A 22,979-nucleotide genomic window follows, 5' to 3' on the forward strand; every position below is an offset into this window, starting at 1 on the left:
AGCATGACTGGGCTCAATAGACTCATCATCAACAATAAACAGCTTTACATCAACGTTATCCGTCATTGGACAACACAATTATAAAGGTGGCATTCAGCCCCAGGCATCTGCCCTTCCCTAAGAAGAGGGGTAGATAAAGCCTAAGTTACCCACATATAGGTCTGCGACCTTGTTACCATAATGAACGCTTCAATCAACTCTAATGTTATTTCTGAGGGTCGAGCTCAGAATCGCCGCGTCTCCTTTGTAATCTCTCGCATTCGCCCGAGAGATTCTCCCTGCCCTCCTTTAGGAGTTGACCCTCAAAGACGTTGAGGTGGAACTGATTTGGTTAAAATGCCGTTTCACCCCGACGGACATAACGGGCGGAGCACGGGGCAGACGAGGGAGGGAGGTGAGATGCCTTCAGATCTGAATCACGTTGGAGCTGTCTGCTCTCCTCTCCGGCCCGTCTAGACGCCGTGTCACTGCCACACCCTGCCGGACATCCGTCCTGATCCAATGGATTTATCAGACAGCCATTGGATTAGAAGGGCACTGCTTTAAATTAGCCGGCGAGTGGGGGGGAGTGATGGAGGCTGGCTGAACAGGAGGGCCATTACAGCCTTCAGGGGACGGTGTCCCTCTTGCTTACCAATGGCCTTCAGTCGCCAGCGAGCGCTCAATGAAAGAAAATTATGTCCGTAATCATTTAAACTACCAGGCTTGTGGACGAGACTACTGCTGATGTAATTAAATTTGGCCAATTTGTACATGAGTCTCTGATCAAAGCATTTTACTCTTAGCCGACGTATGTGGCATCAGAGTGTAGGCATTTTTTTTGTTACGCATCAATCACAGTTACTTCCACTGATTAAAATGAATCTGACATACTGTAGGTGAAGTGAAGAAAAGTCATTCCTTGTGAAAAGTTTGAGTCAACAAACAAGCAGGGTCAGACATCTGGCAGAGAGAGAGAGAGGGGAGAGAGGGAGAGAGAGGGGGGAGGGGGGAGAGAGAGGGGGGGAGAGAGAGCACCCTAGGGAGATGTGTGGCTCGATCTGTCCTGAGAGCTGTTGTTTGATTGGAGGAGAGATGGAGAGACAAGAGGAAAATGCAATGAAAAAGGGAGGCATGGGGAGAGCCTCCGAAACGGTTCACGCACAGGTCAGCATTCAGGTGGAGGTCAGGAATGCGTTCACAAACCACATCTAACGCACTCTGAGACACATGTACACACACACACGCACGCACGCACGCACGCACACACACACACACACACACACACACACACACACACACACACACACACACACACACAACAGGGCCTTAGTGCAGTGCAGCCAGACCATGTGACTCTCACGGGGTAATCTCATGGGAGCATCCCCCACCCCGATCTCCCTGATGGACGATAACAACAGGAAGTCAGCTTGGTCTGCACAACCACGCTGCGCCACACCTACAGATAACTGCTCTCTCTCTCTCTCTCTCTCTCTCTCTCTCTCTCTCTCTCTCTCTCTCTCTCTCTCTCTCTCTCTCTAAAACACACACATAGATGTACAAACAACTGTACAAACAACCGCACACACGTCTGTCCGTCTGATCGTCCGTACGTATGCACACACCATTTGCTCGCATCGTTGCTGCCTCCCTCGTCAGCCATACATTACATTAGCGGCGGCCATTTATCAGTCATCACGCTAAGTCCGAGTTTAATCCCTCTAAAAGTGCACTGTGTAGGGCGGATGAATCGAGGGCGCGGCGCCCACCGCTGCTGGCATCGGTGGCGAGCGAGACGCGCCGCATCCTGGCACCGACACAAGGATAGACCAAGGCTGGCGGGGGGGTGGGCCTTTCAGTGAATGGCCCTTGTTTATCTAGGTCCCTCTGGGAAGTCAGGACACTGCAGTGAATAGCAGCCAGTTAGTGGCCACGGCATAATAAGGCCTGGGGTGTGTGTGTGTGTGTGGGGGGGGGGTCATTGAAATTCATGGCAGGCTACTGTCAAGGCAAAGCGGCCATGCCAGCGGTGGCAGCGACTCAAAGGCGCAAGACAGAGTTGGCTGTTTTCTAAGACTGCGGCTTTGGGTTAACAACACAACATTAGGTAACCGACCAGTCGGCTGCTGCTTACTCATCAAAAAGAGCCCGATGAGGAGTGGAAACCAGCGTGTGATGTTGAGAAGGAGAGGGGGGGAAACTTTCAGGAGAGACGTCAAAATGTCTTTCGCTAAAGCTGAACAACGCAGGTGGACAAACCTGGCTAATTTAGGTCATGATTTCCCTCAGTAGAGCCACACTGACATGACAGGCAAACAGAACCGGGTTATTTTCTCTTAGAGTTCTGTGTCACCCTGTGTCCAGGCCCGCTTTGTTCTTTATGGGCTAGTCAGGAGTGACTGGAGGCACCGGGAGTCAGCAAGGGGGGTTAAGAAAGCATGCCGTGAGTAGACACCGTTTCTTCAGCTCTATTTCCAAGAAAGCAGGGTGCTCTGCAGAAAGAAAGCAGGGTGCTCTGCAGAAAGAAAGCAGGGTGCTCTGCAGAAAGAAAGCAGGGTGCTTTGCAGAAAGCAGGGTGCTCTGCAGAAAGAAAGCAGGGTGCTCTGCAGAAGGAAAGCAGGGTGCTCTGCAGAAAGAAAGCAGGGTGCTCTGCAGAAAGCAGGGTGCTCTGCAGAAAGAAAGCAGGGTGGTCTGCAGAAAGAAAGCAGGGTGCTCTGCAGAAAGAAAGCAGGGTGCTCTGCAGAAAGCAGGGTGCTCTGCAGAAAGAAAGCAGGGTGCTCTGCAGAAGGAAAGCAGGGTGCTCTGCAGAAAGAAAGCAGGGTGCTCTGCAGAAAGAAAGCAGGGTGCTCTGCAGAAAGAAAGCAGGGTGCTCTGCAGAAAGAAAGCAGGGTGCTCTGCAGAAGGAAAGCAGGGTGCTCTGCAGAAAGAAAGCAGGGTGCTCTGCAGAAAGAAAGCAGGGTGCTCTGCAGAAGGAAAGCAGGGTGCTCTGCAGAAAGAAAGCAGGGTGCTCTGCAGAAAGAAAGCAGGGTGCTCTGCAGAAGGAAAGCAGGGTGCTCTGCAGAAAGAAAGCAGGGTGCTCTGCAGAAAGAAAGCAGGGTGCTCTGCAGAAAGAAAGCAGGGTGCTCTGCAGAAAGCAGGGTGCTCTGCAGAAAGAAAGCAGGGTGCTCTGCAGAAAGCAGGGTGCTCTGCAGAAAGAAAGCAGGGTGCTCTGCAGAAAGAAAGCAGGGTGCTCTGCAGAAAGCAGGGTGCTCTGCAGAAAGAAAGCAGGGTGCTCTGCAGAAAGCAGGGTGCTCTGCAGAAAGAAAGCAGGGTGCTCTGCAGAAAGAAAGCAGGGTGCTCTGCAGAAAGCAGGGTGCTCTGCAGAAAGAAAGCAGGGTGCTCTGCAGAAAGAAAGCAGGGTGCTCTGCAGAAAGAAACCAGGGTGCTCTGCAGAAACCAGGGTGCTCTGCAGAAAGAAAGCAGGGTGCTCTGCAGAAAGAGAAATCACCCTTCGTTCCCTTGACTCACGCATCAATGTACAGTACGGCTGATTCTTTCTAGCCTGCCTGTAAAGAGGGCTTGTTTTTCTTGGTGTGTGAAACAGCCCAGCCTACGTCTCCGCGTCGATTCTTTCTTCCAGGCTTTCATGTTTTCTGCCTGGTTTGTGGTCTCGGCGGCCCCCGATGTGAAGCCTTAAATAGGCTGCCACAGGTGCTGGGGGCCGGGGGGGCTGGGGGCGCTGGACGGGAGCAGGGCCGCAGGAAGCCTCTTGTTTTCACAGAGATAAAGGGCTTTCAGGTTGCATCCTGGGCCGTAATCTCTCACACACTTCCTGGTTTTGTTCCACGGTGAGACAAGAGAAAACGACAAACTAACCTTCGCCCTAAGAGGCTGATCGATAGCTTGTGATGGGACAGGATGTGTGTCTGCTGTTTGGGGATTTGAAACACATGACGATGAGAAAGACTGGCTTTGAGTTTGAGCCATGTTCAGTAATGGCCCTCGATCAAGGCTGATTTATGGGTTCATTTGGTCTGAGTGCCAGTTCATTATTGACGCTGATTATAGTTAAATTAATGTGTGCATATCATTTCTGTCCTGACCTCTTTATTTGCTTTTACAGCACAATTAACATTGTTCCAAGCTCTTATTCCCTAATTACGGCAAAGATAACGCCACCATTCTTTCCAATTCAAGTTCATCCTTAAGCAGTCACATGGAGGGCTGTCCTTGCCTTTTAAAAGAGCCATTTAGCAGACATTTGCATGAAAGGGTTGATAGAGAAGTTGCCAAACTTCAGAAGGACAGGCAATGCATTTCATACATTCTCTCCCTGTAAAATGCTCACATTCCTCCCCTCTTCTCTCTCTCCCTTTCTCTCTCTCTATTCTGAACATGTCCTTCTGGAGGAGGCCAGCATTTGACCGTGAGCCACGCCCTGTTCTCCTGCCAGAGGAAACTTTCAATCTCTGCCTCCCTCTCTCACTCCGTCTCTAGCTCTCTCTCTCTCTCTCTCACTCTGTCTCTAGCTCTCTCTCTCTCTCTCTCACTCCGTCTCTAGCTCTCTCTCTCTCTCTCACTCCATCTCTAGCTCTCTCTCTCTCTGTCTCTCTCTCTCACACACACTCCGTCTCTAGCTCTCTCTCTCTCTCTGTCTCTCACTCCGTCTCTAGCTCTCTCTCTCTCACTCCGTCTCTAGCTCTCTCTCTCTGTCTCTCTCTCACACACTCCGTCTCTAGCTCTCTCTCTCTCTCTCTCTCTCACTCACTCACTCCATCTCTAGCTCTCTCTCTCTCTCTCTCTCTCTCACTCCGTCTCTAGCTCTCTCTCTCTCTGTCTCTCTCTCACACACACTCCGCCTCTAGCTCTCTCTCTCTCTCTCTCTCTCTGTCTCTCTCTCTCACACACACTCCGTCTCTAGCTCTCTCTCTCTCTCTCTCTCTCACTCCGTCTCTAGCTCTCTCTCTCTCTCTCTCTCTCACACACACACACACACACACACACACACACACACACACACACACACACACACACACACACACACACACTCTGTCTCTAGCTCTCTCTCTCTCTCTCTCTCTCACACACACACACACACACACACACACACACACACACACACTCTGTCTCTAGCTCTCTCTCTCACACACACACACACACACACACACACACACACACACACACACACACACACACACACACACACTCTCTATCTCTAGCTCTTCCTCTCTCTGTCTCTAGCTCTCTCTCTCACACACACACTCTGTGTCTCTCTCTCTTTCTCTCCCTCCCTCCTTCCTCCTCTCTCTCATACTTTTGTCAGGTGTTATTTATGAGTGGTGTAGCTGAGTTGCTGCGTGCCTAACAGCACCTGCTGGTATTGGAGACTCTGAGCCAAGGCAGCTGCCAGAGAGAAAGAGGGGGACCCGGAGAGAGAGAGAGAGAGAGAGAGAATGAAAGAATAAGAAGGAGAAAGAAGGAGAGACGTCATGAGAAGGAGAGCTGGAGAGACAGCTGCATGTGAAGGTGGGGGTAATAGTGTGCAGTTTTGTGGGTGTTGTAAGCACAGCGGCGTACAGCTAACAGATGATACGACTAATGACGGGGCCATCCTGAGCTGTACGCACCAGCGGTGTAGTGCCGGGCGGGAACAGCGGGGACAAAACAAACGAACAAGCGACGAGCAAGCGCTAATTAATAGTGTGGTACAACTCCAAACATGATCAATTAAAGGCTGCGCTTCATTGACTCGCAGGCAAAAGCGCCGGCGCCAGTGTAACGAGAGAGGGGAGGGCCCTGTCAGCATGAGTAAGAGGACAGATGTACGATCGCCTGGCTAACAGAGCTCCCGGGGTATCTCCTCCCCTTCCTGCGCTACCCGCTGCACACACATGCACCCACACACGCACACGCACACGCACGCACGCACGCACACACACACACACACACACACACACACACACACACACACACACACACACACACACACACACACACACACACACACACACACACACACACACGTATTTATGGAACTTGCTCGATGAGGCCGCGGCGTGTTTTGACTGTAAACACCTGAACGGACCCAGGACAGGTGGGCTGAGATGGGTCGAAGGTCACTGGCTGAATTCCAGTTCCCAGAGTTGACGCAAACAGAGTCGTAGAGACTGAGTGTAAAAGAAGAAAGCACTGTGTACTTTGCTCTGGAAGGCCATCTAACATGTAGGCTGTGAGGCAGAAAATGCTAAATTTACAGGTTGATCAGTAGAGATGCAATAGTTAGACAGAATATTAATCGCCAACTATTATAATTGATTAATCATTAAGACTAATTTTTAAGAATAAAACTCTAAAATGATCCCCTTCCAGCCTCTTAAATGTGAATATTTTCTGGTTTCTTTAGTCTTCTATGACAGTAAACTGATTAGCTTTTGGTTAGGTTAGGTTGTGGACTGTCAGTCAGGACAAAATAAGACATTTGGGGGGAAAGTGATTGACATTTTTCACCATTTTGTGACATTTTATAGGCCAAATGACAAATGTATTAGTTGAGAAAATAATTGACAGATGAATCAATAGTGAAAATAATTGTTATGCCGCCCTTTTGGTCAGCAAGAGCAGAAACATATACAAAAGTCAGAGTTGCTCCCTCGTAAAGGAAAAATCCAAAGCATCAGCATTATGTCTAAATCAAAGATTATGTCTAAATCCAACATTATGTCTAAATCAAAGATTATGTCTAAATCCAACATTATGTCTAAATCAAAGAGAAAAAGGTTAAATGTGAGTTTAACCCAAGCGTTACAGCAATGACGTGTTACTACCCACTTCCCTGAAGGCATGTTAGCAGAAAGAACAATGACTCTGAAGCAAGAAACATATGGGCTGACGCAACAAGGGAATAAACTGTTTATAAAGCACCAACGCAAATGCATTCATCACCCAATGGCAGGTATTTCTCTACTCAACACAGGGGCCGGCCCTGTTGAGTCTCTTAAAGAGGGAAACTTGATGAAACCACATACAAACTACAGGAAAAAGGACTAAACAAAACAGTGACGTATTTCGTAAATACAGTATAACCCCATAATTAAGCTAACCTAAATAGTGAATAAAATACAATTCTTTAATCCTCTTTATTTGATTTCCTTGGTACTAAGAATTGGCAACACAACATGATGGATCAAGGAACAGCATAGATTTATCCCAGGTGCTAAAATAATCTTCTTCCCGGGCCCTTTTTTTCTTTGCTGTTTTTCTGACATTGTATTCATCTTCACAAAGACATCGTAGCTCCGTCCTCATAACAGTCAATGAATGTGTGTGGGGTTGGCTGCCTCCTTAGGTGAGGTCACACTAGCAGGGTCATGGGGAGCTCAACAAAACGCTCACAGGTTAAATGGGACGATGTGGACGCTCCGTGCCTCGCTCTCTCCTCCCTCGCTCGCTTTTCAAGTCGGCCATTCTCCTCTCATTAATCCTGTGTGGATGTTTATCCATGTTGACATTCAGCGGAGCAGCCGGCCCGCGCTCTGACTAACAAACAGGGTGACTAAGGTTTTCGCAGGGCTAGCCTAACCCGGCTAGCTCAATGTGAGCGCTTGGGGGGACAGAGGGGGCGCTCCATTTGTTAGTCACCGCGGCCCTCGGGACATCGCAGCTCCGGTTGTGCAGTTGGAATCAGCCTGTGAATATGAATGCGTCCCCCCCCCCTCAGGAGGGCTATTATCAGTTCTGTGTGCTACAGAGAGGAAAATCAATATGGTCATAACAGGCTGGCAAAAAGCCAGCCGCTACGCCGTGTTCAAAGCGCAATATGTTGCCTCATCTGATGTCATCTGATTTCATCGCTGTAGACAGAGACACTGTGGGACGTTAATAAGGTCAAGCACGTGTACAAGGGACGAGGCCTCCGACGCAAACATCTAACTCTGAAAAATGAAAATGGCAGGATTTTAAGGTGGTGAAAAAAGGGCAGAAACACACAGTAAGAGTCAGGTCTGGAGCAAGAAGGAGCAGCAGAGGTTTGCCCTGATGAGTTTTTGCCACAAACACAAGCTGGTGTGAGAGCCCCTCGCAGGGCCCGCCTTCTGCCTATTGTGTCAGTCCAGTCTTTTTCATTAACCGCTCCACTGAGGACCACAAGGAGGGGAGGGGAGGGGGAGGGGGAGAAGGAGGTGGCGGTGCTGATGGGGGGATGAAGAGGGGGCTACAGACAGACCCAGAGGGACTGGCTGAGGGCCTGAAGAGCAGCCACCGAATCCATGATTAAAAAGACACATCAACAGGCAGCGCAGGGCGCACAGCGTACACAATATTTACCTCCACGAGGATGGCAATTTAGAGGTAATCTCTCCCTCAAGTATACACACTACTAGAGAATATTATCTCTCGCCCCCACACCTGGGGGCAGTGAAGGAGAGAGAGATTGAGAGAGAGGGTGAAACAGACAAGATAGAAACAAGAAAAAAAGAAGAAAAGGGAAGAGAAAAGAACAGAAAATAAAAGGGCTAGGCAGCACACAAAACACATGTTCTGGGAGCTAACGGGGGTTGAAGTCATCTCGTTGAACGCACCTGTCTTCCCATGACTCACTGCGTTGGAGTCAGGAGAGGAGGGCGGGGCAGGGCAGAGGAGGCATTTCTGCTTGGTTAGCTTACATGATACACTTAACTGAGCTCTCCTCCCTGCACTGCACTGCACTGTACTGCACTGTAAACAAATACCTGCCTACAGCGCTTTCTGTGTCAGTATCAGTGTTCAGTTCAGGTCAAGGCTGTCTGAGCGGAGGCAGGCCTACAGTGTTCAGGTCAAGGCTGTCTGAGCGGAGGCAGGCCTACACTACTCACTCAGCAGACGGCCCGCATGTCAATATGGACGCTGTTTCTCGTGTGGCGTCGCTCCGCAGCAGCAGCTCCGTTTAACTAGCTAAATGATCAGAAGAAGAAGCCCGGGCTGTTATTGTGAGGGGGGTGGGAGGGGGGTATTTGCAGCCGTTGTGTTTGTATTCAGTTCAGTGTACATGCTCCCACCGACTGGCCCCTGTGTTACCCCCCCCCCCCCCCCCCCCCCCCCCGGACCCGCCCACCCACCCCCAACTCAACGACTCGGGGATATTTCTGTCCTTACAGCGACAGTGTTGACGCTCGCTGGATGGATGCATCATCGTCAGTTAGAGAGCCTCTGGGCGTGCGGCCCCCATCACCTCTTCTTGTCACGCAGACGGACCCCTCATGGCCCACGCTGGGGATTTTAAAGGGGGAGGTGGGGGGGGACTCCTGCCTGCTATGCCAAATGAAGGCCCTCGTCCTGAGATTAAAAACAGTGCACTGGCGAGTGCACATCGGCCCTCTAAAAGGCACTGGCGTTAACATCGAGGCGAGCGAGCCTGACGCGGGCGTAGGCGTGCGCGGGCTACATTTCCGAGGCAAAAAATGTCAAAGTGAGCACGGCGACATGACGCAGGGCCCTAGAGGAGCCCGAGGAGTGCGTGAGAGAGAGATTTGATGAATTCTGCGAGCGTTCCGCGGATTCCTCCCTCGCGGAGACCTTTGGGAGGAGAATGGGTCATATGCAAATGGCATGCACAGTATGGAGGAGAGGTTTCCCACAAGCAGAGTGTGAAAAGGGCTCTCCCTCCCCATGCCGGCCCGCTCAATAGCTCTTTTCTTCTGCCACTGAAAGTGTATGAGGTAGAGCGGACAAACTGCAAAGGTAACTAGGCTCTCTCTCCTCGGCCTTTCTCACCAAAGCCTGAACACACAATGGCTCATTTAAGCATTCAGCCACGCAAACCCCAATAAAGCACATGGCAGCGCAGTTAAGGGGGTTAGTGAAAGTGACTTGGGTTTAAAACTCCTTCTTTACGGAGGGAGAGCACCTTTTTATAGGCTAATGCTCCCGGCCTCCATGGGAGCAGCTAATCATTAAGCAGCCTTAATAGAGGTGGGAGTGTGGTCGTACATCACGTCATTTTCTTTCAAAAACACATGGTCAGACGAGGACGGGCGAGGATTTTTCCAAAAGGTCAAGAAAAAGCGGAATTTTCGTCTACAAAAAGTAGGGAGTATAAAAATGGCTGTGCACTTCGCCCCATGGGGTCCATTCAGTCTCACTTAGCCGATCATAAAATTCTAAAACTACACTAATTACAGGGATACAAAGACAAGGGAGATGGGAAAAGAGTTATTTTCACTTATACATGAGGCAAACTATTATCATACGTAACCTCAGTGTGGGTCTGGAGCATAGCTGCCATGTGTGTCATGTGTTTTGTCTGCCAGCAGCCGCTCCTTCAGTATCACCTGTTGTGAAATTCTCTGGTCACCTAAGCCACTTCTCACCAACTCCCTCCCTCCCCCCGTCTCCTCCACAGGGAACATGGAGTCCAGAGTTTAGGGGTCAGAGAGGAACGGACGGACAGAAGGAGAGGGAGTGGAGAAGACTGAGGCTAAAGCTCTAGCTCCAAACATGCCCCCCCCCCCCCTTCTCTTCTCTTTTCATTGAACAGACTCAAACACAAACACAATTGGACATGCTGGAAAACTCACACAATGGCACAGGGGGGGAAAGTGAAGTCATACTCTAGGCACGCATGGGTGCCTAGGTCAGGGGGCAATCAACAGCACCCCCAGCTACTGTGTCTCAACCAACCCTGAATAAAGGACAAACTCTGAGGGGGAGGAGTTAGGGGGGGGGGGGGGCAAGGGAGAGAGAGAGGAGTGGAGGTGGGGGGATTTTCTTCTTACTTGGCACTTTCAAATGAAGCTGCTGAGGAAGTTGGTGAAAAGCAGTGAGATAAATGAAAAATATCCTCCTCTGCTAAACTCCTCACACAACAGGGGTGGACCTTTTTAAATGTAAACAGATGTCTTTTAAAACACTGAAGTGGCATGTGGATCTACAGAGCCCATCCCCACCTCCCCCTATGGCCCAAAACATTGCACCCCCCCCCCCCCCCCCACCCCACCAAACAAACTGTAGCTATTGCTAAACCACATTGTGTCTTTATTGCTCTCCCACAAACCTGCAGCATGTGGCTGCATTCAATATTTTTCTGGAGGTATAAAATTAGTCCAGGGGTACTAAGTATAGTTTTACCAGGGCAATAAAAATGCTCTTCAACGTTATCACAAGTTTTATTTTAATTTTATTTTTGATTGCCAAGTGCCAAGCCCGCAACCTCATTTTCCTTATTTGATGGATGACTCATCAAGGTGCAAGACTATGGGTGTGTCAGAAGGAGAGAGACAGAGATAGATAGAGAGAAAGAGAGCAAGGGATGAGATAAATTAGCCTTGTGATCCTGTCAAATAAACAGAAATCCTAGCTACCTATATGCAGTCCTTTCAAAGTTCCTCAGTAACACTGCTCAGACAACCTCAGCCCAGCTCTCCAATGCGGCTACAAAGCTGTCCCAGCGTGGCCCTGTTTATTTTTGCTAAGAATGTTAATACCGGGTGCATTCCTCTATTCCCAAATTGCCGTGTTAAATTACCATAGCGGGGAACGGCAGCTATTCCTGAAGGGAGCTGACTGGGGAGAAGTGACAAAGGAAGCTGCAGTGTCCAACCGATTGCAAACACCTGTCGTTCTGCAGGCTGTTAACACCTCTCTGTTTACAGCAGGGACTGCAGCTCACCTTGATCTGGGCTCTCCTTGCTAGCCAGGGACCTGGCGAGGCAACTGATACTGAGTGACCAGAGCAAGCTGCTGGGCACCATTTGAGGCCTTGTTGATTACAAGAGCCCACACCCTGCACCTTTCCCCTGGCAATGGCTACTGAACAGTTATTTTCGCCATCTGGAGATGGCTACATAGGTAGCCTCTGTGCTGGGTAGGGCTGGGAATCACCACCAGAGTCCGCATGATACAAGTCACGATACAATATTATTGCGATTTTAAAAATATTGAGATATATTGCTATTTATTACCGTTTTTTTCAACTGCAAATTATGTCCCCAAAAGAAAAGAAAAAAACTTTGACAGCATCTGTTTTATCTAATGCGTTAAAGTTTCCAGTCTGTTCATCTCACTTCAATCATTTTTATTGCAGCAAAACGGGATTGTCAAGCAGACAGACTTCAGACTTCAGACTTCAGACAACTTTTATTATTATTATTATTATTATTATTTATTTTTTATTGACTGACCAACACTGTCATAAAATCCTGGCATGCATGGACCTGACAATTTAATGAAATATTGCAAAACTTGGCATTTGTGCGATATGATATATTGCCACACAATATATCGTGATATTACGCTTTATCGATCCTCCCCCCCAGGTAGGGGTAGGTTTCTGCAAAGATAGTGATCGACATTAAAAAAATACCTGTTTAGATTTTTTTTTATTTTTTTTTATCAAGCCACAACATGACCCTGCACCCCCATCCTCAGCGTCTCCCCCAATATTGCTCTCTCTGGGCCTAAAAAACAGCAGAGATGCTGATATAGCTACATGACAGATCAGCCTTGTCGGAACAGAAGGTCGTACTGTAGGAAGTGGGGACTTAAATGTGGTCCTTGGCTCTTTGAAATGCATGCAAATGAGACAGGAAACATGAGCTCATAACTGAAAATATCAATAGGCCGGTTTCATTATTGAAACATCTAAAATAACACCTGGTAAAGTAAAAAAAAACATGAGAAATAACAGGTATGCTGAAGTCTCCACAGAGAGCAGTGAAATATGAAGTTCCCTTTCACACTCAGCGGTAGTGCTCCACATATCCACACCTTGACAACAGGACCGTTATAACAGGACCGTTATATATCTAAGGTGTGACTGCACCTTGCACACACACACACACACACACACACACGCACACACGCACCCACACACGCACACACGCACACACGCACGCACGCACGCACGGACACACACACACACACACACACACACACACACACACACACACACACACACACACACACGCGCGCACGCACGCACGCACGCACACCCCCCCCCCCCCCCACACACACACACACACACACACACACTAGCCTCCAAAAACAAACAGCTATAACAAAACAAAATAAGGAAAAAAGACGCTGAAAATCACTCTTCGCAAATCCATAGAAAAGAAAATCCACAGGAAAGCCAAACAGTTGTATTTGTTTTCGACCTAGACTTTTGGAAGTTGCTGTTTGTTGTAGCGCACTACAAGGAACTGCTTTCCCAACCACGAAACGACCTTATCTAGCCTACTGAGCGTCACAGCCCACATTAAATGGTAGGCTACATGTTTGTTTTTAGCGAGATGTTTTCACAGTCCAAAATCCCCCCGTCCCCCCGCATCAGGTAAACATGTCTCAGTTCCTGTAGGCTACACTGGGTGGCACAAAACTTGAGTAGGCTTGGAACGGCTGATATGGCAACATTATGTCGTCGGAGAGCAGAAACGAATCGCTTTCGTTCTCAGTCAACAAGAAAAATTGAAAGAGTCGTGCTAATTAAAGGGTCGCTCGACGGGAGCAGATAAAAACGGAAAAAGGCAGCAGGAAGACAGATAACGGCAATAACAAAAGTCTTAAAAAAGGCTGCTCTATAATTGAAACCAAGCGTTTGCATTCTGCATCGTGCAGACAGCCCAAAACAGCAACAAACAATCTGACTAATTCCCTAAAACACTTTTCAGACAAGAGTAAATTGGGGGAAACTCGTTGAGCCCTGCATTTCTAACGGGTACAAAATTGAAATAATCTAAATAGGATAGGCTAAATGAGCAGAATATAGCCTACTAAATCATATAGGGTAAATAAGACTCAAGAATGAAAAGAAAAACAGGGTAGATTGTAGGTCTATTAAGGCTCGCTCGCGTCCAGCTGTCCTCGAGAAGAGAATAAAATCAGATTCCCAGAGCGCGACTGGAGAGGATCCGCTGTCCTTATATGGGCTGCGCTCGTCCTGCTCACACACACACACAGCCAGTTCTCCGGATGGAACCCTATCAGAACCCATCCATGTTTCTACCAGGCTTCTGCTTTTACTTCACTGTGAAGCAAGCACCGTCAGGAAAACACTCACTGTAACAATGTAACAATAATGTATCACTACACGCAATGTGCAGCACCGAATCAGATCTCGTTAAGTTATGATCAAGTAGAAACCTACTCACAACGAGGCAAAACTCAACGTGCGCTTCTTCTCCTTTAAAAATCATAAAAGCGACTTCATATCAAAACTGGGCATAATTTCAAACGCATCAGGCAGGATTAAGCCAGTTGAAATGCGTTTTTTCAACCCTCGCCGCACAGCAACAGTGTCCTATCGCTACCTGCTAGTGTGCAAAAGAAAAAGAAAAGAACAAACAAAACAGTTGTGTTTTGTTCGTTCGCAAAACACAGTGAGGATGTCCACGACGATTTATGATGAAAACTATGATCTATAGTCCAAACAAATTGACAAAGACAAGGAATCTGTCGAGGACCCGCAATAACAATCAGGTAGCCTATTTCCCCCCACTGAAACAGGTCCGAGTTTGGTGGTGTAAAACACGGCAAAACGTGTATAATTAAATTGATTTGGGATCTATAAAGAGGGAGAAAGTGCACTACAATTAATAGTAATGGGAGATAGAAAGTGGAGACAAAAGCTTGTCCACTCATATAACGGGGTGAGGTGCGTATAACGGTCGCCGGTGGACCGCTAGGCGGAGGGAGAGCGACCCAGGTATAACGGTATACCACATAGGGCTGTAATACTGCGCTCACTTGCTACTTCGCAACACTTTCAGCCACTAAAAACAGCACTTCTGAACGGCCAAAGTTTTCTGAGAAATTACCCGCAGGTAGAGCAGCATCTCGACCGTCTCCCCGCGGTGGAGAACCAGCCTCGGGAGTTGTTTTACTCACCGTTGTTCCTCCTCGGGTTCGCCTGCTTTCTGCGCTTACACCTGGGGCCATCCGCCATGATCCTTTCGCTGTGTCTAAATGCTGCCGGAGAGTCACCTCCTCTCTCACCCCCTCCTCATCCTCCCTCCCCTTCACCTCCCCTTCTCCGCACCTGGTTTACGACACGTACTCCGCTTTACGACATCACCTTCCCCGCACCGCACCTCCCGCACCGTGTTGCAGGCAGGACTGGAGCATCCACAGAGAAACATGATAGAAGTGCATGTGGGCATGATACCCCATCACTCATCTTTACATCCTCTCTAGCCTATAGCCTATACCTGCCTATGACTGCACTCCGAAATTCATAATGCAGCCTATTTCATAGTTTGTCTATAATAGGATATAATTATTTATTTATTTCTCTCTCTCTTTTTTACAATCCATAACAGTAGGTGACAGTGGGTGTGGCTTATATTAGTTTGCATAGTTTATGTTAGCCAACACTCAGCCACACTTGTTTACCTGACCACCTGCTGGCTGGAAACATTGTTTTGTTAGTTTTTGTTAATGAAAAAGTGTGAAAAGGTAGGCCATATCTGAAATTGTAACCTACTGCTTTGATCAGCTTTACACACACACACATGCATGCGCGCACGCACGCACGCACGCACGCACGCACGCACGCATACACACACACACACACACACACACACACACACACACACACACACACACACACACACACACACACACACACACACACACACACACACACACACACACACACCTAATGATCTAATGATGATGAAGTCATTGGTTGAAAATGACTAATCCCATGCCATCATCGATGCACGTACATGGTAACACTTTACAATAAGGTAGGCCTACACAGTTTGAGTAGCCGACAGCAGTGGTTCTCAAACATTTTCACGTCAAGGCCCCCTACTGACACAATTAGACCACAGACCCCACATTTGATAAGATTTTGGCAGGGTCCCCCATCTGATAGGATTTTAGTTTTTGTGATGACCCTCCCACTCTCATGGCCCTGTCTTGCAGGAGCCTGGTGTTGGGGTTAGGCTGATTGGCTGCACCTGGGTGCACCTGAGCCCGGTGTAGGCTACTCATTGGGCAAGAAGATCTTCAAACCATTCAGTCTCACTGACAGACTCACTGATGCACCTTCCTATTATATTATATTCTTGGAACTAATTAGTTACTGGTCAGTTCTTGAGTAACTCCTAATCAAATGAGTAGCTAATCACTAGTTAATGATTTAGTTAAGGATTAGTTAATTGAGAAACAAGTGAGGTAACAATGAAGAACTAACTATTAGGTTAATGGTCAGTTGGTCAGTGTTCCTGCTTGAAAGGTTACCTCGGTGCAATAAAATGAAGTAAGCTTGGAGCCCTGCAGTGTGCGAGCTGTTTGTTGGCTATCAGCAGCTGCCCATCAGGCCTGGATGTACGTGCTTGTTTCTTGTTCCTGAGTAACTCCTAATCAAATAATCAGTAAAGAGTTGCATCATATGAGTGGTTACTGCATGAGTACTGAATCATTAGTTATTACCTGTCAATTGGTCACCCTTTTTGTGTCCCCTAAACCAGAGGTTTTCAAAGTGGGAGGTGGATCTCCCCAGGGGGGCTCCAAACAGCTTCAGGGGAGGCTCAGTGAATGGAAGTGAAAAAAAGAATACATCACTTATTACATTTACATTACACTTATTATACATTATTATATTTTGGCTCAATTGTTGACTATCTATGGGATCAAATAACATAATCATGATCCCAGGCATCTAATAATTTAGTGAAACTAAGCAAGTAAACTAAGGGGAGGCAGCTTTGTCCGGGGGGAGGCCCATAGTCTCAGACTTTGAAAACCCCTACCCTAAAGTAAACTGCTGCACTACACTTGTACTTTTGTTTGTTGTTACATAACTGTCCGTATTTATTAAGTGTTAAGGGAGAATATTCTTGTGGTACTACCTTATAAGGCTCAAACTGAGCAAAGCATATTAAGCTCATAATTAATGCACAACAATTTACTTACTATCAATAAGCAGTAATAGGAGGTTATTGAGGGAAAACTCTTATTATGGGCCTAGTAGTTGTAGAATATGATCATGCAGGATAAGGCATTAATAAGTGCTTTATAATGAGTAATAAACAGCTAACATGCTGCTATTATGCATGCTAATAAGGAACTACTTTTTAATATAAAAGGGTTACCCTTCATTATTACCTGTTAGCTAACTATTATACATTTGGTGTAGGCTCCCTTATTGTAACATGTTACACATTACATTATGCATTATGATAAGCCCAGCCAACTCTATGGCCTACTGCGAAAGACAGCACTTGTTGTCCACCATGTGTTTGTATCGGTTTGTATACATGCATGTGTGTCTGTGTGAAGCATGGGGGAGCAGCCAGGAGCACAGCAGAGACAGAGCAGAGTGTGTGTGTGTGTGTGTGTGTGTGTGTGTGTGTGTGTGTGTGTGTGTGTGTGTCAGAGCAAGGACCAAGTCATGGGACCATCATCGCTGATTCAATCCTCCACCGAAAGAAAGACCCCGCTGTTCTCCTGAGCAGAGTTCACCACGGCCCCACTCTCTCCGTGATGAAGAGGGCACACACATGCCAGCACTATCAGCAGGTTCTGACTGCATCCAATCAGACCCAAACACACACACACACACGCGCACGCACGCACGCACGCACGCACGCACGCACGCACGCACGCACGCACGCACACACACACACACACACACACACACACACACACACACACACACACACACACACACACACACACACACACACACACACTGCTTATCACACTAGGCTCTGTGTAAGAAAGAGGTGGGGATCACATGCTTTGAGGTGAATTCTTTTGGAAATATGTAGAGGCAGGGAAGATGGAAGTTTATAAGCTCAGTGCAGAATGATGCTTGAGGTCCCATGACATGCAATTATAGGTCACAGGAGCACCAGTTGCTGCAAGGCTGTGGCTATTCTTGAAGCGGATGACTATAAGGTTTCTGGTGCCTGGACCTCTGGTATGTGAGAAGTTGTCATCATTCCATCTATTGTGCCAGCTAAATTGTGCATAACACAGTTTTGCGCTGTATTGGGTGTTCTGTACTGTCGACGCATGCTTTTCAATTTCATAATGATTGGATGCAATTTAAGAAGTAAACAGAAGTGACCACTTTGATTTTTTTCCCTGTAAATAGCAGCCCGTCCTCACAAGGAAACGACAACATTGGCCGATTTTCAAGGTGGTTAAAACAACCCATTTGTTTACGAATGCGACCTGTTGCCATCGTGTGAGACACCAGAGTCAGGAGCTGTAACCAGGAAGTAGCGGCAACCTCTGGTCTCTAACATAACGACAGTCTGATATTGAAATAGCTCTGTGTCACATCCTCTTCTTTCAACTTCCTCGTCGCGAGAGACCTGCTTCGTTTGTAACCGTAACCCAAACCATAACCCTATAACCTTAAGTTGCCAACCAACTTCTTTTAGTTGTCTAAACATAACGAAGGTTGTTTTATTTGCCTAAACATAGGCAATGTTTAAACATAACCGACATGAGGTTTTCAAATTAAAAGACATAAGGCGCATGTATCACCTGCACACACTGTTTTGACCATAATGTCATTGGAAATCGACTTATTCTTACATTTCGGTATGAGGACATGATGGTAAATAGCTAGGTAGTAATACATTTTTTGATTGGATACAGCAGGAAACCATTTCGTGCCACATACAGCCGCATGTAAATGGACCTATCCAGTATTTGCAGACACAAGGTGACAAGCTCCTTATTACTACGAGACAATCAGCTCTTCATTCAGGTAGATGTGACACAGAGAGTGTACAGGGCACAGAGGAGGGGAGGGCAGATCTATAGGCTGAATAATTCAGCAGCATCAGAGTGGTCCAGGGCTCAGGGCAGGCTGCCCAGACAGAGAGTAATAGCTTTAGCATAAACAACGACTCCCCAACCTGCTCCAGGTGGCCACTTCCACCAATAAACAGCCTGCCTGAGAGGGACAGGGTGGGGGGGGAGATGACGCCTCCACCCCCTCACCTTCCCTCCCCTCCCTGATGAAAAAGGCCCCAAGAAACAGTCTACATCAGCAAAGATCAATGATGAGGCATTCCCTAACTGTGCGGTCGTAGCGGTGTTCCTTGCACACCGAGCCTGGAAAATGGGATGCTTGTTATCCAATGGAAAGTCCAATCTTTCCCATTTTCCTTGGATCGTGCCACTATTAGCATGAAGTCATTTTTCAGCGTCTGTGGAAAACAAAGAATAACAATTATACGACCACTACCAATATGGAATAGGCCGAAGACGTCTCTGATGTGTTTCTGAGGAGCTGGAGTGAAGCAGTGTGATTTATTTTCTCTGGCCAAACCCTCTGTATTTTGCACCGAGGCAAATTCATACACGGGCAAATGGGAAATACATAGAGCTGGTTTTGTAAGATACATGTATGAATCGGATAAGGGCTGGCTGGAATAAGGGCTGGCTGGGAGACGGGCAGGGTCAGGAAAGTCAATTACAAGACATTGATCTAATTTCATAAAAACAGCCACCATGCACTAAAACCAATACTTCCGCTAATAAAGGCAGAGACAGCATTTCATCACAGAGATTCGCCGAGTAGGACGCACAGGTGTGGCAGCGGCGCTATTCACCTAAATAATGACATCAGCAATAAAAGGGGGATATTGTCTTAACTAAAGTGGGCCATGAAATGAAATGAAAGGCTGACTCCTGCTCCTCCTGCGGGGAGTTGAAACGGAGGAGGGGAGGCCATCCTCCACTACATTAAGGGATCATGCTGCTCCCTGAAAATGACTATTGATCCTCTTAGGGCCAGGATCGTTTAGGAGATTAATGCCAGCAGCGGTTGAGCTCCATGGTGCTCCATCCAGGACCAGGGGGATCAGCTCAGTGGGCCGGCCCAGGACAGGGACCTGTGGGGTGGAGAGTGGTGGTGGTGGGTGTGGGGTTGCGCACTCAAAAGAGGGTGCTGGCCCCTTCCTCATCCATGCAGCCATGGATATTTTCACAGCGACGTGCCTTTGGGAAAGTCCAATTGGTCCTGCTGATGATATCATGATATCACTCATTTAGTGCTGTTTCTTCCTTTCTTCTTCCACAAGCAAAAGACCAGACAAGGGCTGACATACGCCAGTGCCATTTGCAAATTTGTATTAGACATACGTAGCTATATTATGAAACCGTTGAAGTGAGCGAGATTAATGAATCAGGTCTCACGCAGGCGCAGAACGTACGTGCTAGTCGCACGTTGGCTGTCGTGTTTGCAGTGTGTTCAAATGCAACTTTTTGGCCCCGACGCAGGAGAGGTGACGTGATGCATCGGCCGGGCTCTAGTTGCCGGTGTTTCCGGGGCTTTAAACAGTTAGTTCTAGCCAGGCTAGCCATTGTTAGCAATAGAGGGTATGCACACCCACTGGAACACGCCCCCTCAATCGGGAATGAGTGTCAAAATGAGTGTCAAGTTCCTCCCTGAGCAGCAGGTGTCAGTTATCTAGGCTGATTACTGCATTCAAGCTCAGTCTTGCTGTGACTCAGTGGGCGTGACCCTGCAGTGACTTCTGCCTCTGTGACATCACATGCATACCCTCTATAACAGTTGATGACAATGCATTTTGTGGTATTTTGCGCATACCAACCCTGTAGCAGTGCTACAGTACTGTGTACAACTTATTTAATGAGACACAAATAAGACAGAAGTGCTAATATTTATTACAATTTTAACTACTGTTGAACGGCAGAGCTGCCATCTTGGATTATTTTTTAAATCGGGGTTGGTGAGGCTCCCCGAGTTCGGCGGAGAAAATAGGAGGATGTCACATAGGGCGTTCCTGACCTTTGAACCGTGAAATCCCCAGCTCCCAGTACAAATGGAATGGACTATAGAGGCAGCCTCTAGCGGTCACGGCCAAACAAGCGTTACCTTCTAACAATTTAAAGCTATTTTTGTGGAACTACAAAATTTTTGGGCTGTGGAGCAACATTGCTATGTCACCATTTCTTGGAGATTGAGCTGGTGGTGTGTGTGTCTGGTGGTGTGTGTGTGTGTGTGTGTAAGTTGGAAACCCTCATTAGTGTTTTGCTTGCACCTGTGTTTACCCTGCCTTTTCGACACAAAATGACCCCCGTGAGAAGGGTCTATTAGTGGCCAAAATGCATCAACACAAGTTCAGCACCATGGAGAGCTCCAGAGTTGAGCGGCACACAGGTGAGCGAGGTTTGAATCAGCCAGTGAACTCTGGAGCAGCACACAGGTGAGTGGAGGTATAAGCAGTGAAGTGGAGTATGACAACCCTCTGGGGAGAGAGAGGAGAGGCTGCATGCCAACTCTGTGAGCGAGGCCTGACTAAATGGCCAGTCACACAGGGACGGGTATTCCACTAGTATGAAAGTTAAGTCTGTGTGTGAGCAGAAACTATTGTGTTGGGCCACAGCTATGCCATTTGACATGTGATCGTGCAGAATCTTTCAGGAAGTGTAAAGAGCACCCCTGCAGGTGACCTAACAAAGCTGTTTTTTTTAAATTAGGTAATTGTGGCAGATTAATGGCCAAATTTGCGATGCTGATGGCTGCGCAGCCTCTACCGGTCACACATCACTGTATGGGTAGTAGATGGAAAGAGAGAAGACCAGCGAAGGAGCAGAGGAAACGAGAGTCAAACTGAGGAACAGAAAGTGAGAATGGAGGGCGATGGAAAAGGTAGGCTACTCTGCCCTGCTCCAAATTGGCCTTTTTCACAGCTGCCATTTTGTGTGTAAAAGGCAACTCACTAATTAGGGCTCCAGCACTGGAACACCTAAATGGACTGGACGTTGGAAGCCCTAACTGTTTTGGTGCACCTGTGCTAATTCCTTCCTTTTAGACACAAAATGGCTGCTGTGAAAAAGGCCTATAGATAGAGGCGGGGGAGGCAGTGGCAGTGATAGAGAGAGACACACACACACACACTCACGCCGAACACTCAACTGCTTAATCTCTCCCAAGAGACGGCAGCTAAATGTGAGGGCCTCCCTCCCCTCTCCACAGACAGACCACCAACCCCCCACACAACACCACACCACACCACACCACACCACACCACACCACACAACACAACACAGCACTATCACGCCGGTGCTGACTCTGCTCGGCCCGCGCAGCACTATCACCACCACTGCACTCTGCTCGGCCCGCCCGCGCCCAGCCGCAGTCCAGCCTGTTATCAAGCTGAGAGGACACACAAAGTGCTCAGGTGGAACCGATATTGCAACTGATACTGTGGAGAGAAAGAAAAGATCCATTTCAGCCTGAGACCACAATTGAAGTGCCACACTGCAACAACAACAAAAAAGTCATGAAACGAACCGTGATGCCTTCCGATGGAAAAAAATATATTTTTATTTGTAAATTCAGCTGCTTTCGAGAATAATGCTTGTAAGGAAATACCAAATAAACAAATCATTGCACGCAGATTGGATAGCTGGGAATGTTCTCATGTATCTGTCTTGAGGTTGAGTCGGGCGTCGGGAAACCCCTCAGACAAATATCAAGTGAAGTATTCAACAGGGGCTGAATGCAGCTCTCAGAATCTGACAATGTTTTGAGGACTAGATGTCAATCTTTGGCTTTTCTTCCACCAAGCACTCAAAGCCAGTGTATTCTCAGCTCACTTCTCTCTTCCTCTATAGATGTTTCTCTCCCACGGGAAGTAGCTGAGATGCTGGTGGGAGTGAGCCACACCCCAAACATCTCACTTAGGGCCAAAGGTGAACAGGGCAGACTAGCCACTGTTTAAAGGGACAGTTTACCCTAAAATCAAAAATACTATTTCTCCTCTCACCTGTAGTGCTATTTATCCATTCTAGATCATTTTGGTGTGAGTTGCCGAGTTTAGGAGATATCGATCGTCCATAGAGATGTCTGCCTTCCCTCAAATATTTTTATTTATACACTGTCCCTAAGAGAAAACGACAGTATATTGGATTAATGGAGATTCATATGAGCAGATTTTCTTTATCCTGTCTCTCCAACTGCTGAGGCAATACTGGGTCCCGGGGATGAGAGGCGTGTGATGGGCGCATAGGAGCGCCTCCCAACACTCGCACTAAAACAAACAAACACAAAC

The 22,979-nt window shown here is 47.7% G+C and overlaps 1 protein-coding gene across 1 annotated transcript in view; it reads right to left on the reverse strand.

Annotated features, from left to right (window-relative positions):
* Positions 1 to 14,872, reverse strand: part of LOC310800120 (zinc finger E-box-binding homeobox 1-like) — a gene marked incomplete at its 5' end in the record, with an annotated part of 72,809 nt that extends 57,937 nt beyond the window's left edge. Inside the window, 1 exon segment of the mRNA XM_083662693.1 lies at positions 14,815 to 14,872. Coding sequence (XP_083518819.1) covers positions 14,815 to 14,872 — 58 coding nt within the window.
* Between the last annotated feature and the right edge of the window lie 8,107 nt (positions 14,873 to 22,979).

This window comes from Poromitra crassiceps (assembly GCF_964638095.1).
Source record: "Poromitra crassiceps genome assembly, chromosome: 2".
Lineage (NCBI taxonomy): Eukaryota > Metazoa > Chordata > Actinopteri > Beryciformes > Melamphaidae > Poromitra > Poromitra crassiceps.